This window comes from Alligator mississippiensis, chromosome 1, assembly GCF_030867095.1.
Source record: "Alligator mississippiensis isolate rAllMis1 chromosome 1, rAllMis1, whole genome shotgun sequence".
NCBI classification, from domain to species: Eukaryota; Metazoa; Chordata; order Crocodylia; family Alligatoridae; genus Alligator; species Alligator mississippiensis.
Genome location: NC_081824.1, coordinates 576052 through 595589, shown reverse-complemented (window position 1 = coordinate 595589; position 19538 = coordinate 576052). Strand labels below are relative to the sequence as shown.

The following is a 19538-nucleotide window of genomic DNA, read 5'->3' as shown; positions in this document are numbered from 1 at the left end:
GACTCCCGCTCCTGCAGGCCACAGCTCCCTGCTGCTGGAGCCGAGGGGATCCGGACCTGCATGCATGCACGGGCATGTGCACAGGCATGTGGGTGCATGCCTGCGCAGGCATGTGCATGGACATGCAGGTGTGTGCAAGATCTGCACGGGCATGTACGTGGCTGCATGGATGTTCAGGTGTCTGCATGGACGGGCAAGAATGTTCAGGTAAGGACATGTGTGTGCAGGTGTGCGCATGGACATGCACATGTGTACAGCCATGTAGGTGGACACACACTCGTGCAGGTGTGTGCAGTGCACCGGGGCAGAGCGCCTGTGTGAGGTGAGGGCCGTGGGGCAGGACCAGGCCCCCTACCGCCCATTCCTGCCACCCCCCCACCATCGCAGTGCCCCCTCCCTGCTGCCCCCCCCACCCGCCAGGCCCAGGCCTCCGCCCCTGGGGGGGGGGGGGCTAGGTGCAAGGGGCATCTGGCTGCTGCGGGGCAGGGGCAATATGGGGTGCGGGTGGGGGAATGGGGTTGGGGTGCAGGGGAGATGCGGACAGGTGTGGGGGTGCATTCTGGGGTGCAGGATTGGGAGGTTTGGGGGTGCCCATATACTGGGGTGCAGGCCCCTGGGGTGCCCATTCTGGGGTGCAGGGTGGGGGTGCAGGGGGCCCATATATTGGGGTGCAGGGTGGGGTCCCGGGTGGGGGCTGCAGGGTGGGGGGTGCAGGGGGGGGTTCCCCCCGCCGGGGGCCCTGCAGCAGGTCCCGTTGCTATGGCGGGGCCGCCCCCCCGCGCGGTTGCCATGGCAGCGTCGCGGGGCGGGGCGGGGCGGGGCAGGGGGCGGCGGCGGCGCATGCGCGGTGCCCCCCCCTTGCAGAGCCCGGCTGCTGCAGACGGAGGCAGAGCGGCGGCCGCGACCTCCGCCCCCGCGCGCGGTGAGTGCCGCCCCCCGGCCCCGGCCCCGTGCGGGCAGCCGGGCGCGGCGCGGCGCGGCGCGGCGCAGGGGGCGGGCAGAGCCCGGCCGAGCGCCCGCCGGGGCCCGGGCGCGGGGTCGGGGTCGGGGTCGGGGTGCAGCGCGTTTGCCCGGGGCCGAGCCGGTGTGCCGGGGCAAGGCCGGGCCTGGGTGGCGTGCAGCCGGTCGGTGGCGGCGGCGGCGGCGGGGGCTGGGCCTTGGCCGGGCCCCGGCGCTGCGCGTGCGGGGCGCTGGGTCCGGCCGCACGGCCTGGGGGGGCGCGGCGCGGCGCGGCGCGGCCCCGTCTGCTCGAGCAGCCGTCGTACAGCGCCGGGCCGGGCCGGGGGCAGCGACCCCACGCCGCGAAAGGGGGCAGCAGACCTGGGCCGGGGGGCACGGCTCGCCCCAGCCTGTCCGCGCTGCGCTGGGCGCGGGAGTCGGGGGCCGCCCCCTCCCCACGCGGCCGCCCGGTCCCCGCGCCGCGCCGCGCCGCGTCCAGCCTGCTCCTGTGTCACTGGGCAAGCATCCGAGACGCGCCCCGAAATAGGAGCCCAGCTGCGCGCCGTGGGGGCGAGGAATCCCTCCCAGCAGGTGCTGCGGCGCGGCCGGGCGGTCGCTGCCTCTGGTCGGGGCCGCTGCGGGCGGGCGGGCGGCCGGCCCGGGGCACCAGGCGCTGCCGGAGAAGGGGAAGCAGCTCCGCGCCCCCCCGCGCTGCCGCCCGCGGCTCCGAGCAGAGAAGCGACGGGTAAAAATAGCGTCTCTCCTTCGCGCCTGCTCCTGCCCACCTGAGCGAGCGGCGTCTCTCCCCGCGGCCCCGAGCGCCAGGCCTGCTCCGCGGGCTCCCGCTTCGGGGTAGAGCCGTGTCCGCCGAAGCCCATGCCAGCTCCGAGCCCCGTCCCCTGCCTGCCCGCGGGGTCGGGCCCTGGCCCTGGCCCTGGCCCTTCCAGACCTGAGCCCCGCGGGGTGCTAGGACAGCCTTCGTGGCACGGCTGGAGTTGCCGGCGTGGGCATAGCGTAGTTGGCGTCGGTGCGTTACCGGAGCTCCTTGGCCGGGTGGAGCAGGCTCCGGAGCACGGGGTCCCTGCCCCTGAGTTTGTGCAGCGCCAAGCGCACGGTGGGAGAGACCCTGCCTGGGGCGTCACGGTCCCGGGAGCTGGGAGCCACGTGGCTGCCCCGGAGCCCTGCTGCACGGTGCGGTGAGAGCCCGTGCTGGCCTCCAAGGGCCCCGTGGCATGTGTGGCCTACAGCCACGTTTCCAGCCCAGTCCTGTCTCCCTGGGTGCTGTGGTTGCGTGCGTCTCGTCCACGCGTGCGTGTGTTTACACGTGACGGGGAGCTGTGGCAGTCCCTACCCCTGGGGCTCGGCCCTGTGGTCATGCTGGGCACCCGGGGTGCTGCTGTGGGGGGAGGCAGGTGCAGCCACAAAGGGCAGCAAGGGACCCACTCCCTCCCTGCCCTGCAGTGTCCGTGGCCACCGTGGGCCACGCAGGACCTGTCTGTTCCCCTGCTCGTGGGCACCCACGTGCTGGGGCCGTGGAGCAGGTTCTGGGCATGAAGCCATGGGGCAGGCTCTGCGTGCCAGGTCTTGCCTGCACCCAGGACCCCAGCTACAGCTCCCTGCCCCTATGAGCTGCCGGTGCCAGCAGCACTGCACACATGCACAGGCCTAATTACAGCCTGCCCCACTAACGAGCACCACGTGGGCCGAGCCAGGAGAGGCAGGTTCCACCGGTGCCAGGGGGATGTGGGTATGTGCGTCGCACGCGCGGTGACCGGCGGCCGGGTGCCCTCCCCGGCTCGCGCTGCGGCGGAGGATGCGGGCCCACGGCTCGAAGTTGCAGCCGGGTGGGTTTAGACAGGTCTGGGGAAACGCGGAGCAGGGCGGCCACTGGAGACATGCCAGGGCAGGGGGGATTTCCCGTCCCTGGAGGTGTGGAGGACAGGCTGGACGGGCGCTGGGCTGGGAGGATCTAGGCGCAGCGATGCCTGTGCTCTGCTGGAGGGGGTCCCAGGTCTCTGGGCTGTGCTGGTTGCCCCCACCCCTGCTTTCAGCTCCATGTGTCGGGGTTTATACCACAGCCCGGGCTGGGCCGATGCTCCTGCTGGCACCAACCCCGCAGGGTCCTGGCTGGAGGGTCTTGCCCCTGCGCTCAGGCTCAGCCCCATGCTGCGCTGGGGCAGGAAGGGATTTCCCCCCCAGCTCAGACTGGCGCGCACTGGGGGGCTTTGCCTTCCTCTGCAGCAGGGGCACGGCCTTCCCTGGACCCTCTGCAGCATCCATGACCCCCTTGCAACAGCAAGACATCGGCGGCTGTGGCTCCCATGTCCCAGGGGCAGGAGCAGGGGCGATGCCTGGGGCTGTGTCGGGGCGACTGTTGTGCGGCTCCGAGGCTGGACACGGGGTTTGTCTGGGATGGTTTGGACGGGGCTGATCCTGCCTGAGGCAGGGGGTGGACTGGACGTGGCCCCTGCAGGGCCCTTTCCTAGGATGCCGTGGCTCTGGGCAGACATCACAGCCAGGGTCTGTCGGCGTCCAGGCTCCCCTCCCGGGCTTGGCCCGTCCCTGCACGACCCAGTCCCGTTCCCCAGCACAGGCTCGCTGGACATCGTGCAGGCCGTGGGGCGCTGGGCGTAGCTGCGCAGAGCACCTCGCGGAGGGGGGGCCCTCGTCCCCAGAGCCAGGGCAGGGGTTGGGCTGGGCACACGCGGGGTTTCCGTCTTTGTCCCCGGGGCAGGTCGGCATCATGCTGGAGGGGCCGGGTGCCGCAGGCTCCATCCTGCTGCAGCAGGGAGCCCCTGAGCTCCGCTGCGCTGCGCTGCGCTGCCCACGGGCCTGGGGCTGAGCAGCTGCCGCGGCTCCGACTCCGGCTCCGGCTCCGGCCTCGCTGCAGCACACCATGACTCAGCAGCTGTCCCTGCTTGCTCAGCGCCGGTGCCTGGCGGGGGCGGGGGCAGCTTCTCCTGCGAGGAACCCCCCTCCGCCACTTGCTCGCTCTCCCCAGGGTCGGGGGAGCAGGGGTCACCAGAGCCAGGGCACGAGCATCTCGCAGCAGGGATCCACGGCACGGGAAAGCCCTGGAAGGGGGCACGGGCAGTGTTTGTGCTGAGCTGTGCGTGGCTCCAGCCAGGCCTTGGGGTCACGTCCGCCCCGAATTGCTGGCCTTGCAAAACCCCGCCGTGGCTGCACAATAGGTGGCTTAAAGCCCTGGCGGCGGGGGGGGAGTCACGGGGGACGGTCGTCTGCAGACGCCGCCCTGCCCTGCTCCCCCCGGCTCCACGTGCTGCCCGGAACGCAGGCGGGCAGGGGCTGTTGGCCGGGGGGCGCTGGCCATCGCCTCCAGCAGGTCCTCATGGCCGGCCCCTGCTCAGCACCATGCTGGCATGGCTGGAGTGCAGGGGGCACGTGTCTGCCCACCGGCTGCTTCCCTTCCTCTGGTCCCTGGCGAGGGGATTGCAGCCTGGCTGGTGTGTGCCAGGTGCTGGGTTGCGGTCCTGGGTAGCGGCAGGGGTGAGGTCTGGATTCGGTGCTGCCCATGGGGGTCTGGCCAGGCCTGGCCACAGCCATGACCTGCTAGTCCGGAGCTTTGCTTTGGTGCTTGCTGGGGGACCGGCTCGGGCCAGGCCCCCTTCTCCGGGAAGCCGGCAGTGGGAGCTGAGTCCGCGCGTCGGGGTCCGGGTCGGCGGTGCACAGCCCGCGGTGCTGGAGCAACCGGCGGTGCGGGGGGAAAGTCAGGCAGAGGCAGCTGCACCATCGGTCCCCGTGAACCCCCTGCTCCCTGGGCAGGCCTGGCTCGAGTCCCGCGTGTGCATGCATGTGCAAGATGAGCACACCCAGGCCCCCCCCCCCGTGGCACACAGTGCAGCTGCCCCCGTCTCGCGCTGGGGACTGCGCTCCGCCCTGGCATCCCAGCTATTCGTCCCTTCCCAGCACAGGTGGCTGGCTGGGGCTGGGGCTGGGGCGTGCATGGGCTTCCACCCCCCGTCCGGCTCCAGTGACTCCCTGGCTGCAGGCCCCCAGTGTCTGCCTGTGTGGGGCAGGTCTGGTGCCCACGGCTCCATGTGGGGTTGGCTGCCAGGGGTAGGAGCCCCCAGCACCCACAGCTGAGCTGCCCCAGTGCCAGCAGGGCCGGGGGTCCAGAGGTCCGGGTGCCCCTGCAGGGAACCAGTGGGCCAAGATGCCCTGTGCGTGCCCCCAGCTGTGCACATCTGCTCACCCTATAGTGAGCACCTGTTGTGCTGTTCCTCCGTCTCCAATGAGCCACTGGGTGCAGGTGGGACCGGGCACAGCCCCGGTGCTGGGCACGCCTGACCCAGCTGCTCCGGCCTGTGGCAGGGCCAGTGAGCACCAGGCATGCCAGCCAGGCTAAAAATACCCCATGCTAATAATACTGGGCTGGCGGCCGCGTGCACCCCCTCCCTGCTGTTCTGTCGCCAGCCATCCCCGTCCCCACCGCTCTGCCCTGCCCCGGCCAGCTACCAGCCTGCACGGGTGCCTCGGCCGTGGCTGGACCCTGCCAGGGCTGGTTGCTACAGCCCCTTCGTGCTGTTGATTTGCAGGGGCCTCCTTGCAGCTCTGCATGCGCTGCTCTCCCTGCAGACCCGGTCACAGGACCTGGGCCAGGCCGGCCCCTCGGGAACCAACCGGCCTTGACCCGGGCTGTGAGGACGGCGGGCGCTGGTGTGCGGGAAGAACCGGGCCTCAGCATGGGGTCCAAGCACTAGGATGGACGCTGTGCCAGGGCAAAGGTGCTGGGTCCGTTTGTGGTGCTGGAGCCCTGCAGCTGGGCCATGGTCAACTATCCTGCTGCCCGCGGTGGGCACCGGGCAGGGCAGGGGCTGGCACCACGCAGTTGGTCCTGCCTGGGGAAGGCCGGGGACTCTGGCTGTGCCAGGGCAGTGGGCTGCGTCACTCGGTGTTGGCACGGTTTTAGGAACGTGGTAGATGAGGATGATGCGGGATCAGCCCTGTCCGACCCAGCCCAGACAAACCCTGTGTGCAACCTCAGAGCCACACGACAGTCGCCCTGATACAGCCCCAGGCATCGCCCCCACCCCTGTCCCCAGGATGCAGGGGGGCCGCGACCGCCAACCTCCTGCTGCTGTCAGGGGGTCGTGGGTGCTGCAGAGAGCCCAGGCCGAGGCCGTGCCCCCGCTGCAGAGGAAGGCAAAACTCCCCAGTGCAGACCAGTCTGAGCCGGGGGGAAATCCCTTCCTGCCCCAGTGCGGTGTTGGGCTGAGCCCAAGCGCAGGGGTAAGACCCTCCAGCCAGGACCCTGCAGCGGGGTTGGTGCAGCAGGAGCATTGGCCCAACCCGGCCTCATCCCCAGCGTGGGCTGCATCCAGCACCAGCGCCTCTGAGGGAGGCTTCAAACCCCCTGACACATGGAGCAGAAAGGGGAGAAGGGGGCAACCAGCACAGCCCAGGTGCCTGGGATATCCCCACAGCACAGCACAGCACAGCACGGGCATCGCTGCACCTAGATCATCCCCACCTAGTGCCTGTCCACCCGCTCCTTGATGCCCCCAGTGCTGCACAACCCCCCTTCCCCGGCATCTGCCCCCCTCCTCCCTGTTCTGACAGTGAAGAAGTGTTTCCAAATCTCCAGTATAAACCGACTTCGCTGCAACTTCCAGCCCTTGCATGAGGACACGACTTTCCCCCTCCTTTCCTGCAGCACCAGAGGGATTTGCAGGCTGCTGTTGTGGCCCCTCAGCCTCAATGCCCTGCCTGCGCCTGCTCCTGCTCCCCCGGCCTCTCTTGGCCGCCCAGCCAGGCCCCCACTTTTATCCGACGCCGCGGTCGATGGCTCTGGACCATCCAGAGCTGTTGCCCCATCAGAAGGAAATCAGGTGGGATGGGCAGCACCTGCTGGGACACAAACCCAGAGGCCCCGGGGAGCTGGGGCAGCTTCTCGTGCGTGTTTCCAGCCGTCTGGGCCCCGCTGGCCGCCCCTTGGGTGCAGAGGGAATATTTTCCTCTCCTTCCTGCTCCACGTGTCGGGGGGGTTGAAGCCTCCCTCACGAGCGCTGGTGCTGCAGCCCAGGCTGGGGATGGGGCCCGGCTGTGCCAGTGCTCCTGCTGGCACCAGCCCCGCAGGGTCCCAGCTGGAGGGTCTTGCCCCCGCGCTCAGGCTCTGCCCTGCGCTGGGGCAGGAAGGGATTTCCCCCCTGCTCAGACTGGTCTGGACCTGGGAGTTTTGTCTTCCTCTGCAGCAGGGGCACGGCCTGGGCCTGGGCTCTCTGCAGTGTCTATTAACCCCCTTTGCCCCAGGGGAGGGGCAATGCCTGGGGCTGTGTCAGGGGTGACTGTCATGTGGCTCCGAGGTCGGACATGGGGTTTATCCGGGGGCAGCAGGTCTGGCCCCTCCAGGACCGTGTGTTTGCCCCCTTTTCTCAACCACGGAAAAGTCGTTGCGTGGCTCTCCTGCAGCAGTCCTCGGCGTGGCCGGGTCTGGCAGAGCGGTGCTGATGCCTTGGCTGCTGGCAGGAGATCTCGGGGCTTCTCTTGGGACCAGGGTGTTGGTGTTGGCGCGCTGCCCCAGGCTCCTCTTCTGTGGCACCTTCAAGGCTCTCGCAGCACCCCGGGGTGCAGCACGGGCTGAGAGCCCCTGCCCTAGAGATCCAGCTGGCTGTGCCTGGGGGAGCCCGGTCCTGCCTGGGGGGCTCGCTTCGCTCGGGGTCAGGGCAGCTGCTGGACTTGGGGTTAGGAGGGGCACGGCCGGGGTTGCATTTGGGGGATGCTGCCAGGGCGGACGCAGGGCTGGGGTTGCTCTGGGCACGGGGGATGTTGGGGCAGAAGGCCCCATTCTCGCCCGGGGGCAGGTGCCTCTCTGGCCGTGAGCCCCGGGGGCTGCCCTAGACCGCCTGCCCGTTGCAGCCTGGCTGGCAGCTGCCCGCAGGGGGTGCACGTGCCCAGACCCCCATCCGACAGGTGTGCGCTGGGGGGGGGCCGAGACAAGCCGGCAGCCGGCACGTCTGTGCGTCCGTCCCCTGGCTCGGTGCCTCGTGGAGGCCTGGCTGCCAGCGCGCTGCGACAGCCGCTGCAGGCAGGCAGGGGCGGGCGCCGTCCCCGCTGGTTCTCCAGCCTCTCACGCCACGCTCGCTCCCGGAGCCCCCCTCCGGCCCGATGCGCTCCCTGCTGCTGCTGGCCTGCGCGCCCCCCCCAGCCCCGGAGCCCCCCGTCGTCCCCTTCCGGAAGCACGCCGTGCGGGGGGAGCGCGCCTACAGGTGGGCAGGGGCAGGGGCTGTGCGTGGGGTGGGGTCTGCTGCCTGCCAGCACGGCCTGGAGCCAGGGGGTGCTGCGCATGGTGGAGGGGCCTGCCCCCCCACAACACCCCTTGGACCCTAGGGGGGGTCGGAGCGGGGCTGGGAGGGGGCTTGGGGGCTCCTGTGTCCGCCCCACCCACTCCAGCCCCACTGGCCAGACCAGCAGGTGGCAGCTCGGGGGAGCACTGGGGGGGGAATCCCTTGACACCCCCCCCCAGCTGTGGCTCCGCCCCTTCGAGGTGCCTGGTGCAGGGGTCCCGCCACCTGATTGGCTGGGCTGGCGGGGGGCTCTGTGACACGCCAGGCAGGTGGGGGCCCCCAGGCCCCGCCCCCTCCTGCCATGCAGGGGGTGCAGCCGGCCCAAGCCTCCCTGCAGGTGAGCGGGTGGGCTGCCCCCCACCCCACGAGCGCGGGGGGGCTCGGCACGGGGCCGCCCTGACGCCCACGTGTCCCCTGGCAGCTGGGGCATGGCCGTCAATGTGTACTCCACGTCGGTGACCAGCGAGAACCTGAGCCGCCATGACATGCTGGCCTGGGTCAACGACTCCCTGCAGCTCAACTACACCAAGATCGAGCAGCTCTGCTCAGGTGAGGGGCCGGGGCCGAGCTGGGGCCGAGCCTGGGCCAGGGGGAGGTGCGGGCATGGGGCAGGAGGGAGTGCCGCGTGCCTGCTGCGCCGCAGGTGCCGCCTACTGCCAGTTCATGGACATGCTGTTCCCGGGCTGCGTGCATCTGCGCAAGGTGAAGTTCCAGGCCAAGTTGGAGCACGAGTACATCCACAACTTCAAGGTGCTGCAGGCCGCTTTCAAGAAGATGGGAGTCGACAAGGTAGGGCCTTGCGGCCTCCGCCCACCCTGGGGGTCCCTGCCCAGCCCACAGCTCCCGTGAGCTCTGTCCCGCGCCCTTGTAGCGCTGCCTGTGCGGGCTCCAAGCCCAGCAGGCCTCCAGGGACCAGTGACCCCCGCCCGGCGAGGGCTGGCGGTGGGTCCAGGGTGCGGGGGCCGGTGCCGGGCCTGGCTGAGCAGCACGCTTTCCCCCGCAGATCATCGCGGTGGAGAAGCTGGTGAAGGGGAAGTTCCAGGACAACTTTGAGTTCATCCAGTGGTTCAAGAAGTTCTTCGACGCCAACTATGACGGAAAGGAGTACAACCCGCTGCTGGCGCGGCAGGGCCAGGACGTGGCACCGGCCGCCAACCCAGGTGATCACATCTTCAACAAACCCAAGAGACCCATTGGTACTGCAGGTAATGTTGCGGCCCCAGGGCCGCCCGCCCGCCTGCCCGGCTCCTACGTTGCTATCACGGCATTCAGATGTCTCGGAGCGGGTGCGGGGCGGCGGGCTCTGGCGCCGGGGACGTGGAGCCTGCAATGGAGAGGCAGGCCCTGGGGGTCTCATGACTTCCCAGCAGCAGCCAGATGAGGGGAGGGGGTTGCACGTGCGTACACGCATCCCCCTTTGGGGTAGGGTGCTGGGTCCCATGTCCCTGCTCCAGGGCCATGGCTGGCGCCTGGCTCCATGGCCCTCATGCCTGCCAGGCTGGGCCCAAGGGTGCGGGGATGGGGGCTGCGCTGTGGGTGGGGGGTTGGGGGTGTACCTGGGAGGCGCAGGGTGAGCGAGGACATCTGAATCCGTCATAGCAAGGGCTTCCTGCCGCCAATCGCTTTGCACGGGGCAGGGGGCTTCGGGGCTGTCCGCTCTGCTAGCACCTGCTCCCCCGGGGCAGGCAGGAGAAGGGCTGGCCCCGCTGAGCCGGGTGGGGGCGGCTGCGCCAGACCCAGGGGCTGGGGCTTGGCTGTGCTGTCGCTGCAGTCCTGGCGCTGGAGAGCTCGGCCCCGGGGCGCGAGGCGGGCAGGATGGGACCCAGGCGTCCGGGCTCGCTGCGGCGCTCCCTCTGCTTTGCTGCCTGCAGCGTGTGGCCCCCCCCCCCCCCCCGATCCCCCTATGCTGCTGCTCCGGGGCATGGTCCCCCGGCCCCCGCGGGCAGCCCCTCAGCCGGGGCTGGCTATGCCCCCCTGGCCCATGCTGACCTCTGGCTCTGCTCCGTCCAGTCCCCCAGAGAACCTCCCCCACCGGCCACAAGACCATACAGAACCCCACGCGCGTCAGCAACGTGGTCACCAGCAACGTGGTGCGGAAAAACCCCCCGGCTGCCCGCAACGGCGGGGGCAGCGAAGCCGATGCCCAGATCCTCGAGCTCAACCAGCAGGTGCGGGGGGCAGCCGGGGCGGGGGTCCAGGCGCAGGGCGCGAGGGTTGAGCCTCATGCCTCCGCCCTGCCGTGCCCCAGCTGATGGACCTGAAGCTGACGGTGGACGGGCTGGAGAAGGAGCGGGATTTCTACTTCAGCAAGCTGCGGGACATCGAGCTCATCTGCCAGGAGCACGAGAGTGAGAACAGCTCTGTCATCGCTGGCATCATCACCATCCTCTACGCCACCGAGGTCAGCACTGCCCTGGGGCTTGGGCCCGGGCGGGGGTCCCCTGTCCACGCCCCGCGGCCACGGCAGTGGCTGTGCAGCACTGGGCACGGGCAGTCATGAGGCCTGAGGATGGAGCCACCTGGGCAGGACCCAGGGGTGGGAGCAGGGGGCAGCAGCCCAGGCTGGGCGAGGCGTCGGCCCAGTGCTTTCCTCTGCTGCTGCTCCGCGCACCAGGGGCTTTCTAACCCTCCCCCAGCGGCGCCAGTGCTCCTGCTGGGACCAGCCCGCAGGGTCTCCTCCTGCGCTTGGGCTCAGCCGCACGCTGCACTGGGGCAGGAAGGGATTTCCCCCCTGCTCTGACTGGTCGCACTGGGGGCTTGGCCTCAACCTGGGGTCGCTGCAGCATCCATGACCCCCCTGGCAGCAGCAGGATGTTGGGGGCCACGGCCCCCCTGCAGCCCGGGGGTGATGCCGGGGGCTGTGTCAAGGGGCTGACAGTGTCGTGTGGATCCGAGGTTGGACACGGGGTTTGGACAGGGTTGATCCTGCCTCAGGGCAAAGTTGGACTGGATGTAACCCCGCAGCTCCCTCCCCCGCCCCCCCCCCCCGGGCTGCGGCTGCTCCTGCCCGTGGGCACCTTTCCCCGGCCGCCAGCCCCCTGCCCGCCTTCGCTCTCCGGGCCCCGGCAGCCGTGGCTCGGGCAGGGCCGCGCTCACCGCCCTCCCCGTGCCCCACAGGAAGGCTTCGCGCCTCCCGAGGACGACGAGCTGGACGAGGCGCAGCCCGAGGACCAGGACGAGTACTAGCCGCGGCCCTGGAGGGCCGGCGCCGCCCGCCCGCCGCGCTGTCACACATTATAGCCGTTTCCAACCCACCCGGCGCCGGTGTCTGTGCGTCCGGCAGCTCCGCCGCGCCCCACGGACGGCTGCCCCACCACGCGAGGAGAGCGACACTGTACATAGGCCCCGGGGCGGCGCGGGGCCCGGCCCCGGCCCCGCCGCCCCTATTTATTTCCGTTGCTGTCTGTGGTGTGAGCCCCGCCGCGCTGCCCCTGCCCCTGGGCACCGGAGGCCCCGGGAGGTCCCTGCCCCGCGGGGGTCCCGCTTGCGCTTGTTGGGCCGGGGAGGAGCGGGGGCACCCAGCGCCCGCCCCCCTTCCCCGGCACCGGGCTCAGACTCTTTATTTATTTATTTCCCGTGGGGGTGTGAGTTTGGGGGTCCCCGTCTGCCCCGGGGTCGCGGGGGGGGTAGCTCCGCGCGTGCCCCCTGCCCCAGCACCGGGGGGGGGAGGGGGGCGCCCCTGCACGCGGTCCCGCTGGCCTGACGAGGAGCCCCGGGCCCGCCCCCCCGCCCCCCCCCGCCGCATCTGTGTTCGGTTTTATTTAAAATAAACTGGTGTGGTGCAGCGCCGTGCCGCCTCCCTCTCTCCGCCGCGCCGCGCCGCGCCGCGCCGCGCCGCCCCGCCCCGCCCCGCCCGCGCTCCGGGATACAGCGGGAGCCCTGGGGCACCGCGCCCGTCGTGCGCCACGGACGGGCACCGCTCGTCCCACGCCGGCCGGCCGGTCACGCGTGCAAAGTAATTGCCCCTCCCCCCCCGCCCCCGGCTGGAGAACGGCGCGACGCGGGCGGCCCGTGCCCGTACCGGGAGAACGTCGAGCGGCCCCGCCCCCCGCACACTCGTGCGCGTGGCCCGCCCCGCCCCGGGGGAGGGGGTGACGGCCGCGGGCCCCGCCCCCGCGCTGTCACGTGCCTGGCGGCCCCGCCCCGGAGCGCGGCGGAGCGCGGACACACGTGCGCGGGGGGGGCGGGGCCGCGTGCCGTGACGCGTGCCGGGGGCGGGGCCCCGCGAGCGCGGGCCGTGACGTGGCGCCAATCGCGGGGCCGCCCGTGTCCGCCCGTGCGCGCTCCCGGGCCATGGCGGCGGCGGCGGCGGCAGCGGGCGCGGGCCGCTGGGAGCTGGTGCGGCGCGGGCGCGCGCGGCGCGGCGCGGGCGGGGCCAGGCGCGCGGCCCGTGAGTGCGGGGGGAGGCGCGTGCACGCGGGGGGTGGGGGGCGCGCGCGGGGGTCGGTCCGGCGCTCACCCCGTCCCTCTCCCCCGCAGCCCCCGCGGAGCCGCCGCCACGCACGCGGGACCGGGATCGGGAGCGCGCGCGCGCGGGGGCCAGCCGGGGCGCCCGCCGGGGGGAGCTCGTGCCCGGCCCGTCCCGCGCGCGCGCCCGCAGCCTCGCCGACGCCCTGGCGGCCGTGAGTGCGGGGGTCGGGGGTCAGGGCTGGCTGGGGGGGAGGGGTCCCTGCGGCCACCCCGCCCCACTGACCCCCGCTCGCCCCGCGCCCGCAGCTGGACGTGGCGGCGCTGCAGCGCGAGCTGGACAAGAGCCAGGCGCTCTTCCCCGACAGCCCCTCGCTCTGGGCCAAGGACCTGGCCGGCGTCCTCAACCACCAGCTGCAGGCGCCGCGCAGCGAGCCCACGCTCGGCCACCACGCCCACGGTCAGTGCCCCCCCACGCCCACGCTCGGACACCACGCCCACGGTCAGTGCCACCCCCCCACCGTGGTCAGTGCCACTCCATGACCATGGTCAGTGCCCCCCCACGCTCACACTCGGACACCACGCCCACGGTCAGTGCTGCTCCATGCCCATGGTCAGTGCCCTCCCACGCCCACGCTCGGACACCACACCCACAGTCAGTGCCACTCCATGACCATGGTCAGTGCCCCCCCACGCTCACGCTCGGACACCACGCCCACGGTCAGTGCTGCTCCATGCCCATGGTCAGTGCCCCCCCACGTCCACGCTCAGACACCACGCCCACAGTCAGTGCCACCCCCCCTCACCGTGGTCAGTGCCACTCCGTGACCATGGTTAGTGCCCCCCCACGCTCACGCTCGGCCACCATGTCCACGGTCAGTGCCACCCCCCAACCCCCCCCACCACGGTCAGTGCCACTCCATGCCCATGGTCAGTGCCCCCCCACGCTCACGCTCGGACACCACGCCTACGGTCAGTGCCACACAATGCCCGTAGTCAGTGCCACCCCCCCACACCCCCCCCCCGCCCACGCTCATGGTCAGTGCCCCCCACCACCATGCTTGGACACCACGCCCACGCTTCGTGCCTCCCCATGCCCACACTCAGCGCCCCCCGAGCCAAGGCGCAGCCCGGCCGGGTCGGCGCAGCGCGGCGGGGCCGTGCGTAGGCACGCAGCACCTGGTCCCGCGGTGCCCCGGCCGGGGCGCAGGGGTGGGGGCGGCTCGGGGCGGGGCTCGGCGCTGACCTCCGGCCGGGCTCACGTGCGCCCCCAGATTACCCCTACGGCCTCGTGAGCAAGGAGCTGCGCGGCGTCATCAGAGCTCTGCTGGCCAAAGCCTCCGGCGCGCTGGAGCTCTTCCTGGACCACTGCATTTACACCATGCTGCAGGAGCTGGACAAGACGCCAGGTAGGGCACGCGGGACCGACCCGCCGGCACGGGCCGGCCCCGGTCACGCAGTGCTCGTGGACGTCAGCGTCCCTTAGCCGTGGGGGGGGCAGGGAGCTGCAGGGTCGTGTCCAGGCCAAACCCTGTGTCCCATCTCAGAGCCGCACGACACAGTCGCCCCGACAGCCGCGGCATCGCCCCTCCCCTGGATGTAGCAGGGCCACGGCCACCAACATCCTGCTGCCGCCGGGGGTCATGGGCGCTGCAGAGCCCAGGCTGAGGCCGCCTCCCCGCTGCAGAGGAGGGCAAACCCCCCAGTGCACCCCAGTCTGAGCAGGGGGGAAATCCCTTCCTGCCCCAGTGGCAGAGGCCCCTCTGGCCACCGCCGCCTCCCCTGCACAGGTGCAATGCGGCTGGTGTTTCTGCAGGTGAGTCGCTGCACGGGTACCGCATCTGCATCCAGGCCGTGCTGCTGGACCGCCCGAGGATCGCCACTGCCAACCTGGGCAAGGTGAGCCCCGCCGCGGCTCCCCACACCAGGGCACTCGGGGGGTGGGGCGGGGGCTGCGGGATGTGGTCTCTGGGGCAGGAGACGCAATGGACTTGCTCCAGCTGCTCACCTCGGTCCCTCCCCAGTACCTGGAGCTGCTGCGGTCTCACCAGAACAGGCCGGCGAAGTGCCTCACCATCATGTGGGCCCTGGGGCAGGCCGGCTTCGCGGACCTCACCGAGGGCCTCAAGGGTAAGTGCTGCTGGGGGCACGAGCCCCGAGTCCCAGGAGTGGCCTTGGCCCTGTCGCGGGTCGTGGTGGGGTGAGTGAGGTGCCCCCTCGCATGGGGGCTGGAGTGCAGGGGCCGGCGTCCTGGTACCTACCGGCTGCACCCACGGTCCCATGCTAGCCCGTGCACCACAGCGAGATGCCGCCAGGCCTAGGCACTTCCCTGTCCGCCTTGCAGTGGGACCTCGCCCCCACAGCGGGGTGGGGGCAGTTCTGGTTGGGGAGACCCAGCCTCTAGGCCCTGCTTCGGGAAAGCACCTGGCTTGGGGGGTGCCAGGCCAGAGCCAGCACGTGTGTTGCAGCCTCTGCTGAGCTCTGGGTGCCCGGAGGTGCGTGGGAGCCCTGGCGGGGGGCATGCACCGTCCTTCCTGACTGCGCTCCCCTCCCCTCCCGCGCAGTGTGGCTCGGCATCATGCTCCCGGTGCTGGGGATGAAGGCACTCTCCCCCTACGCCATCGCCTACCTGGACCGGCTCCTCATGTGAGTTCGCCTCGGCCTGTTCCCAGCAGAGGAGTGCCGCCCGCCAGCCCTGGCGCCCGCGCCCTGCTCTGTGTCCGCCCCGCGGGCCAAGGCCTGGGGCTCATGCCGTTGGCCCTGGGCAGCTCTGTGCAGCGCCCGCCACAGAGAAACCACAAGCAGGGCGGTTTTGGCCAGACCCAACCGTGGAGGCCTCGCTCAGTCCCTTGCGCTGGGCACAGCACCTCCGCACTGCCCGGCCGCTCGGGGTTGGGGGTGGGGAAGCAGCCTCCGGGGCTCCTGTTGGCCCGTCTGGAGGGCGCTGGTGCCTGGGGAGGGGTCTCCCACGTCTGGGCACGAGGCTGGGGGGTGAGAGCAGCTGATGTGGGAGCGCAGGGGGTTGAGCAGAGCCTTCTCCCTCGCAGGACGCACCCGAACCTGACCAAGGGCTTCGGCCTCATCGGCCCCAAGGATTTCTTCCCGCTGCTGGACTTCGCCTTCATGCCCAACAATTCCCTGGTGCCGAGGTGCGGCCTGGCCTGGCCCGGCCCTCGCGGGTCCCTCCAAGTGGTGTCGGGCAGGGGTGAGGGCTGGGGGGCTCTGGGGCATCGTGTGCCCCTGGGCCTGGCTGGGCTGGGGACATAGGGCTCCACGTCTGCTAGGTTCATTGGCCACGGCTGCTGTGTTGCTGCCTCGGCTGGGTGCATGCTTGGGGGCTGGTCCTGGCTCCTTCCCCACCACCCACAGCCTGGCTGTGTGTGGTTGGGTGGGGGCCGGGTGCTGGATGCCCACAGAGCCGTTCTGGGACTGGTGGGGCTTGTACCAGCTGCTGCAGGGAGCGCGCGGCCTGGGGCGGGACGGAGCAGGCGGCTCAGGGAGGGAGTTAACCCGCCCCGTGCTCAGCCTGCAGGAGCAGCTGCGGCAGCTCTACCCCCGGCTCAAGGTGCTGGCATTTGGCACGACGCCCGAGACCACGCTGCACGCCTACTTCCCCTCCTTCCTGTCCAGAGCCACCCCCAACTGCCCGCCGGACATGAAGAGAGAGGTGAGCCTTCCTCGGGGCCCTGTGGTGTCGGGCACAGTGCCCCAGCTGCGCTGGAGCCAGACCTGGGAGTGTGCAGGGAGTGGGACGGGGCTCATGGATACAAAGGACCAGGCCTCGGTCACCCCTCAATCGCCGCCCTACCGCAGGGTTGAGCTGGGGGGGGTCGGCCCCCCGCAGTCACCCGCTCCTCACTGTCCCTTGCAGCTACTGCGCTGCCTGCACGAGTGCCTCAGCACCGACCCCCTGAGCTTCAGTGTCTGGCGCCAGCTCTACACCAAGCACCTCTCGCAGTCCAGGTGAGCACGGCTGGTAGGGGGGAGCAGGGACCTGGCCTCTCCCTTGACCCTCCTCTCAGGCTCCTGCTGGGCAGAGGGGCAGGGGCACCGGCCGTGGGGATGTGGAGCTGGGTTGCGGTGTTATTCCTGGCGCCATGGGGCTCAACTGCCTCCCTCCCTCTGCAGCCTGCTCCTCAACCACCTCCTGGAGTCCTGGGACAGCAGCCCCCGGAAGGTAGGCCATGGTGGCAGGGCAGGGGCAGGGGCTTGCTGGGGGCTTGCATAGGGCAGGCCTCGATCCTTGGCCAGTGGTGGCTCCCCCTCCCCCCTGGCCTTTGCCAATCCTGACAAATGGATTAACAGTGATTCAGGGGGAGAAGTGGGGGGCAGCTCCTCTGCTTTGGGGGTACTGGGCTATTGGGAGGGGATGGATTTAAAGCCCTGCCCCTCTCATGCAGCTGCCAGCACCAGCAGGCTCGATTGCGCCCCCCCTTCCCCCAATCCCTCCCACCTCTGGGCTCCCCCCAACTTGCGCTTCATCCCCTGCCTGGGTGCCACGTTGCAGCTCCTGCCACGTGCTGACTGTGCCACAGTCTACAGGAGCCGGGGGTGGCCAGGGCCCCCAGGCAGAGCCTGGCAGCCGTCGGCTCGGGGGGTTGAGCTGTGCTGCCCCTGTGCTGGAGGGGGCACCTGGCTGGCTGGAACAGGCGGAAGGCAGGAGGCTGCCAGGCTTGTTACCCGGCCTCAGGGAGCCGCCGGGGCAGGGCTGTGGCAGCTGCGGCTTCCTCTGCATCACCGTCTTGCTGTCGTGCCCCCCAGGTGCGCCAGGCGCTGCAGGACACGGTGTGCTCCTTTAAGGTCACCAACGAGGAGCTGGCCCTGAAAGGGGCCGGCAATGCCCAGGACGTGGCGGCCTGTGACATCGCCTGCAAGGTACCACGGGCAGAGCTGGCTCTTCTGCCCTGACATGGACCAGGTCCTGCCAGGGCTCTGGCTGGTTCTGGGAGCCCCCATAGCAGCTGGGACAGGGACCCAGCACTGTACTGGGGCAGGGAGGGCGCACAGGCTGGGAGAGCAGAGCTCCCCAGGAGCCTCCCCCCCTCGGTGTGGCCCTGGGCCACGCGGCAGCACTGGCCCCGTCTGCTTTGCCCCCCCAGAGCCTGCTGCGCCGGCTGAAGGGGCGTGGGTTCCCCTGGGCACGCCTACTGCTCGTGGCCCTGGTGTTCCTGGGCGGCTTCCTCATGCACGACATCCGCATCCACGGCTCCTTCCACGGTGAGTGCCGGGGCAAGCAGCAGGTTTCTTCCTGCCAATCTGCCCCGTGGCCCAAGCGATACCGTTTTCTCAGCCAGCGTCTGGCAGCCCCATGCCATGTCCACACCGGTGTCGACGCTTGCGGTGTGGACTCCGGGACTGCAGCCACGGGACATGTGCTCCCACCCTTGCCGCCAGCCGGGGACGGGGGTCTTGGCCACAGCTACGTGTCCACTCTAGAGCCACTGGCCACCTTGGCCTGTGCTTCCCCCAGCTGACGTGGCCTCTGCCCCTGGGTGCCTTGGAGCTCCTGAGGCTGCGGGTGGGCCACGTCCGAGGTCCGTGCAGGCGTGGCCCTGTCGCTGCCAAAGCTGCTTTCTCTCCTGTGGGGTCCTGGCATGGACACGAGCCCCACAGCTTGGGGTCCAGACCAGCCCCCTGCAAGCGCCTGGCCTCGCTCTCTTGCAGCTTCCTCCTCTGCCCACGTCCTCCGGTCGTCGGGCGTCCTGGCGGCGGCGCAGCTGGCCTGGCACGAGGTTTCCCATTACTCCCTGGAGGGGTACAGGTCCGTGGCGCTTCCCGAACGGGTTGGGGGCCGGGTCTGGATTAGGGTGGGCTGCGAGGCCTGTCCCACACCCCGTGGGCAGGGGTCACCGTCGGCGCTGACGCTGCCCTTGTTTCCCCGGCCGCAGCTGGCTGGAGCAGACTGTCCTGGCCTACTACACGCGAGCCATGACCGCGCTGGAGCCAAACCTGCGGCTGGTCTGGGCCAAGACCAACGAGACGGCCACGTACCTGTCCGGGAAGTGCTCCTCCCACCTCGCCTGGGCTTGGGACCGCCTGCCCTGGCTCGCCGAGTGGGTAAGAGGAGGGCAGGGCAGGGCCCCAGGCCGTGGGGCAGCAGTGGGTGGGGGGCCGGGCTCGGACGCAGCCCCGCCCGACCCGGCTCCCTGTGCCCGCGCCGCAGCTCCATGCCCAGGTCCCGGAGGCCGTGGCACACGTGGCCGAGTCCCTCAAGGAGCTGCTCGTGTGGCTGGTGCAGAGCTGCCTGCTGCCGGCACTGGAGCACGCGGGCAGCGCCGTGCAGCGCGGCTGGCAGCGCTGGGTCGACTCCTGCAAGTGAGTGTCCCCCGCTCCTGGGCTGGGCTTGGGGGGGGCAGTGGCTGTGGCCCAGCTCCATGTCCCCCAGGTGGGAGGGGGGCCGCCGGGCTCCCCCAACCCGTCTGCCTGCCCGCGCCAACCCCGCTCTCCCTCCGCAGCGGGGAAGCGTCGTGGGGCTGCCTGCGCGACCACCTGGCCGGGGCCACCTACTCGTCCTGGCTCTACCTGCAGAGCACCACCGCCGCCCTGCGCGACTGGGCCCTGGCCGCCCTCTCGGGGCGCTAGCCCGCGCTGTGCTGCGCCACGCCGCGCCAGGACCAGGGGACCAAGCGGGGCGGGCCCGATCCTGGGCGGGGGCCGGGGGCTCCGTGTGTGGCCGTGCTCTGTCCTGTCCCCGCGCACCATAAAGTCCTGCACCCGCCGTGCGGCGCCGTGCCATGCCGTACTGCCTTGCACCATGCTTGCTCTGCTCTGCTCGCCTTGCGCCACTGCTGCCGGGGGGAGGGGGGGCACAGTGCTCACACACACACACACACACACACCCCCCCCCTCTTGGGGCACGCCCAGGCGGGGGCCACGCCCCACTGGGGC

The 19538-nt window shown here is 71.1% G+C and overlaps 2 protein-coding genes across 6 annotated transcripts; both read left to right on the top strand.

Annotated features, from left to right (window-relative positions):
• The first annotated feature begins 841 nt into the window (after positions 1-841).
• Positions 842-12027, top strand: MAPRE3 (microtubule associated protein RP/EB family member 3). Of its 2 annotated transcripts, none has more exons than XM_059727613.1 (7): positions 842-922; positions 8665-8792; positions 8887-9032; positions 9247-9448; positions 10254-10411; positions 10492-10644; positions 11361-12027. In XM_059727613.1, the coding sequence occupies exons 2-7, from the start codon at positions 8672-8674 to the stop codon at positions 11427-11429; spliced, it is 849 nt and encodes a 282-aa protein (XP_059583596.1). In that variant the 5' UTR covers positions 842-922; positions 8665-8671; the 3' UTR covers positions 11430-12027. The 2 variants fall into 2 exon arrangements, with proteins under 2 accessions (XP_059583596.1, XP_059583595.1); XM_059727612.1 differs by having other exon boundaries at positions 849-922; positions 9247-9403.
• Positions 12028-12521: 494 nt separating this feature from the next.
• Positions 12522-19392, top strand: TMEM214 (transmembrane protein 214). 4 transcript variants are annotated; one of them, XM_059727610.1, is made up of 17 exons: positions 12522-12633; positions 12723-12865; positions 12960-13110; positions 13925-14059; positions 14467-14549; positions 14675-14780; positions 15215-15296; positions 15698-15799; positions 16176-16317; positions 16522-16613; positions 16779-16827; positions 17412-17525; positions 17750-17867; positions 18315-18411; positions 18539-18707; positions 18814-18965; positions 19106-19392. In XM_059727610.1, exons 1-17 carry the CDS (start codon positions 12537-12539, stop codon positions 19230-19232), a joined length of 1959 nt encoding a protein of 652 aa, XP_059583593.1. In that variant the 5' UTR covers positions 12522-12536; the 3' UTR covers positions 19233-19392. The 4 variants fall into 4 exon arrangements, with proteins under 4 accessions (XP_059583593.1, XP_059583592.1, XP_059583591.1 ...); XM_059727609.1 differs by having other exon boundaries at positions 12960-13152; positions 18826-18965; XM_059727608.1 differs by having other exon boundaries at positions 12960-13152.
• The last annotated feature ends 146 nt before the right edge of the window (positions 19393-19538 follow it).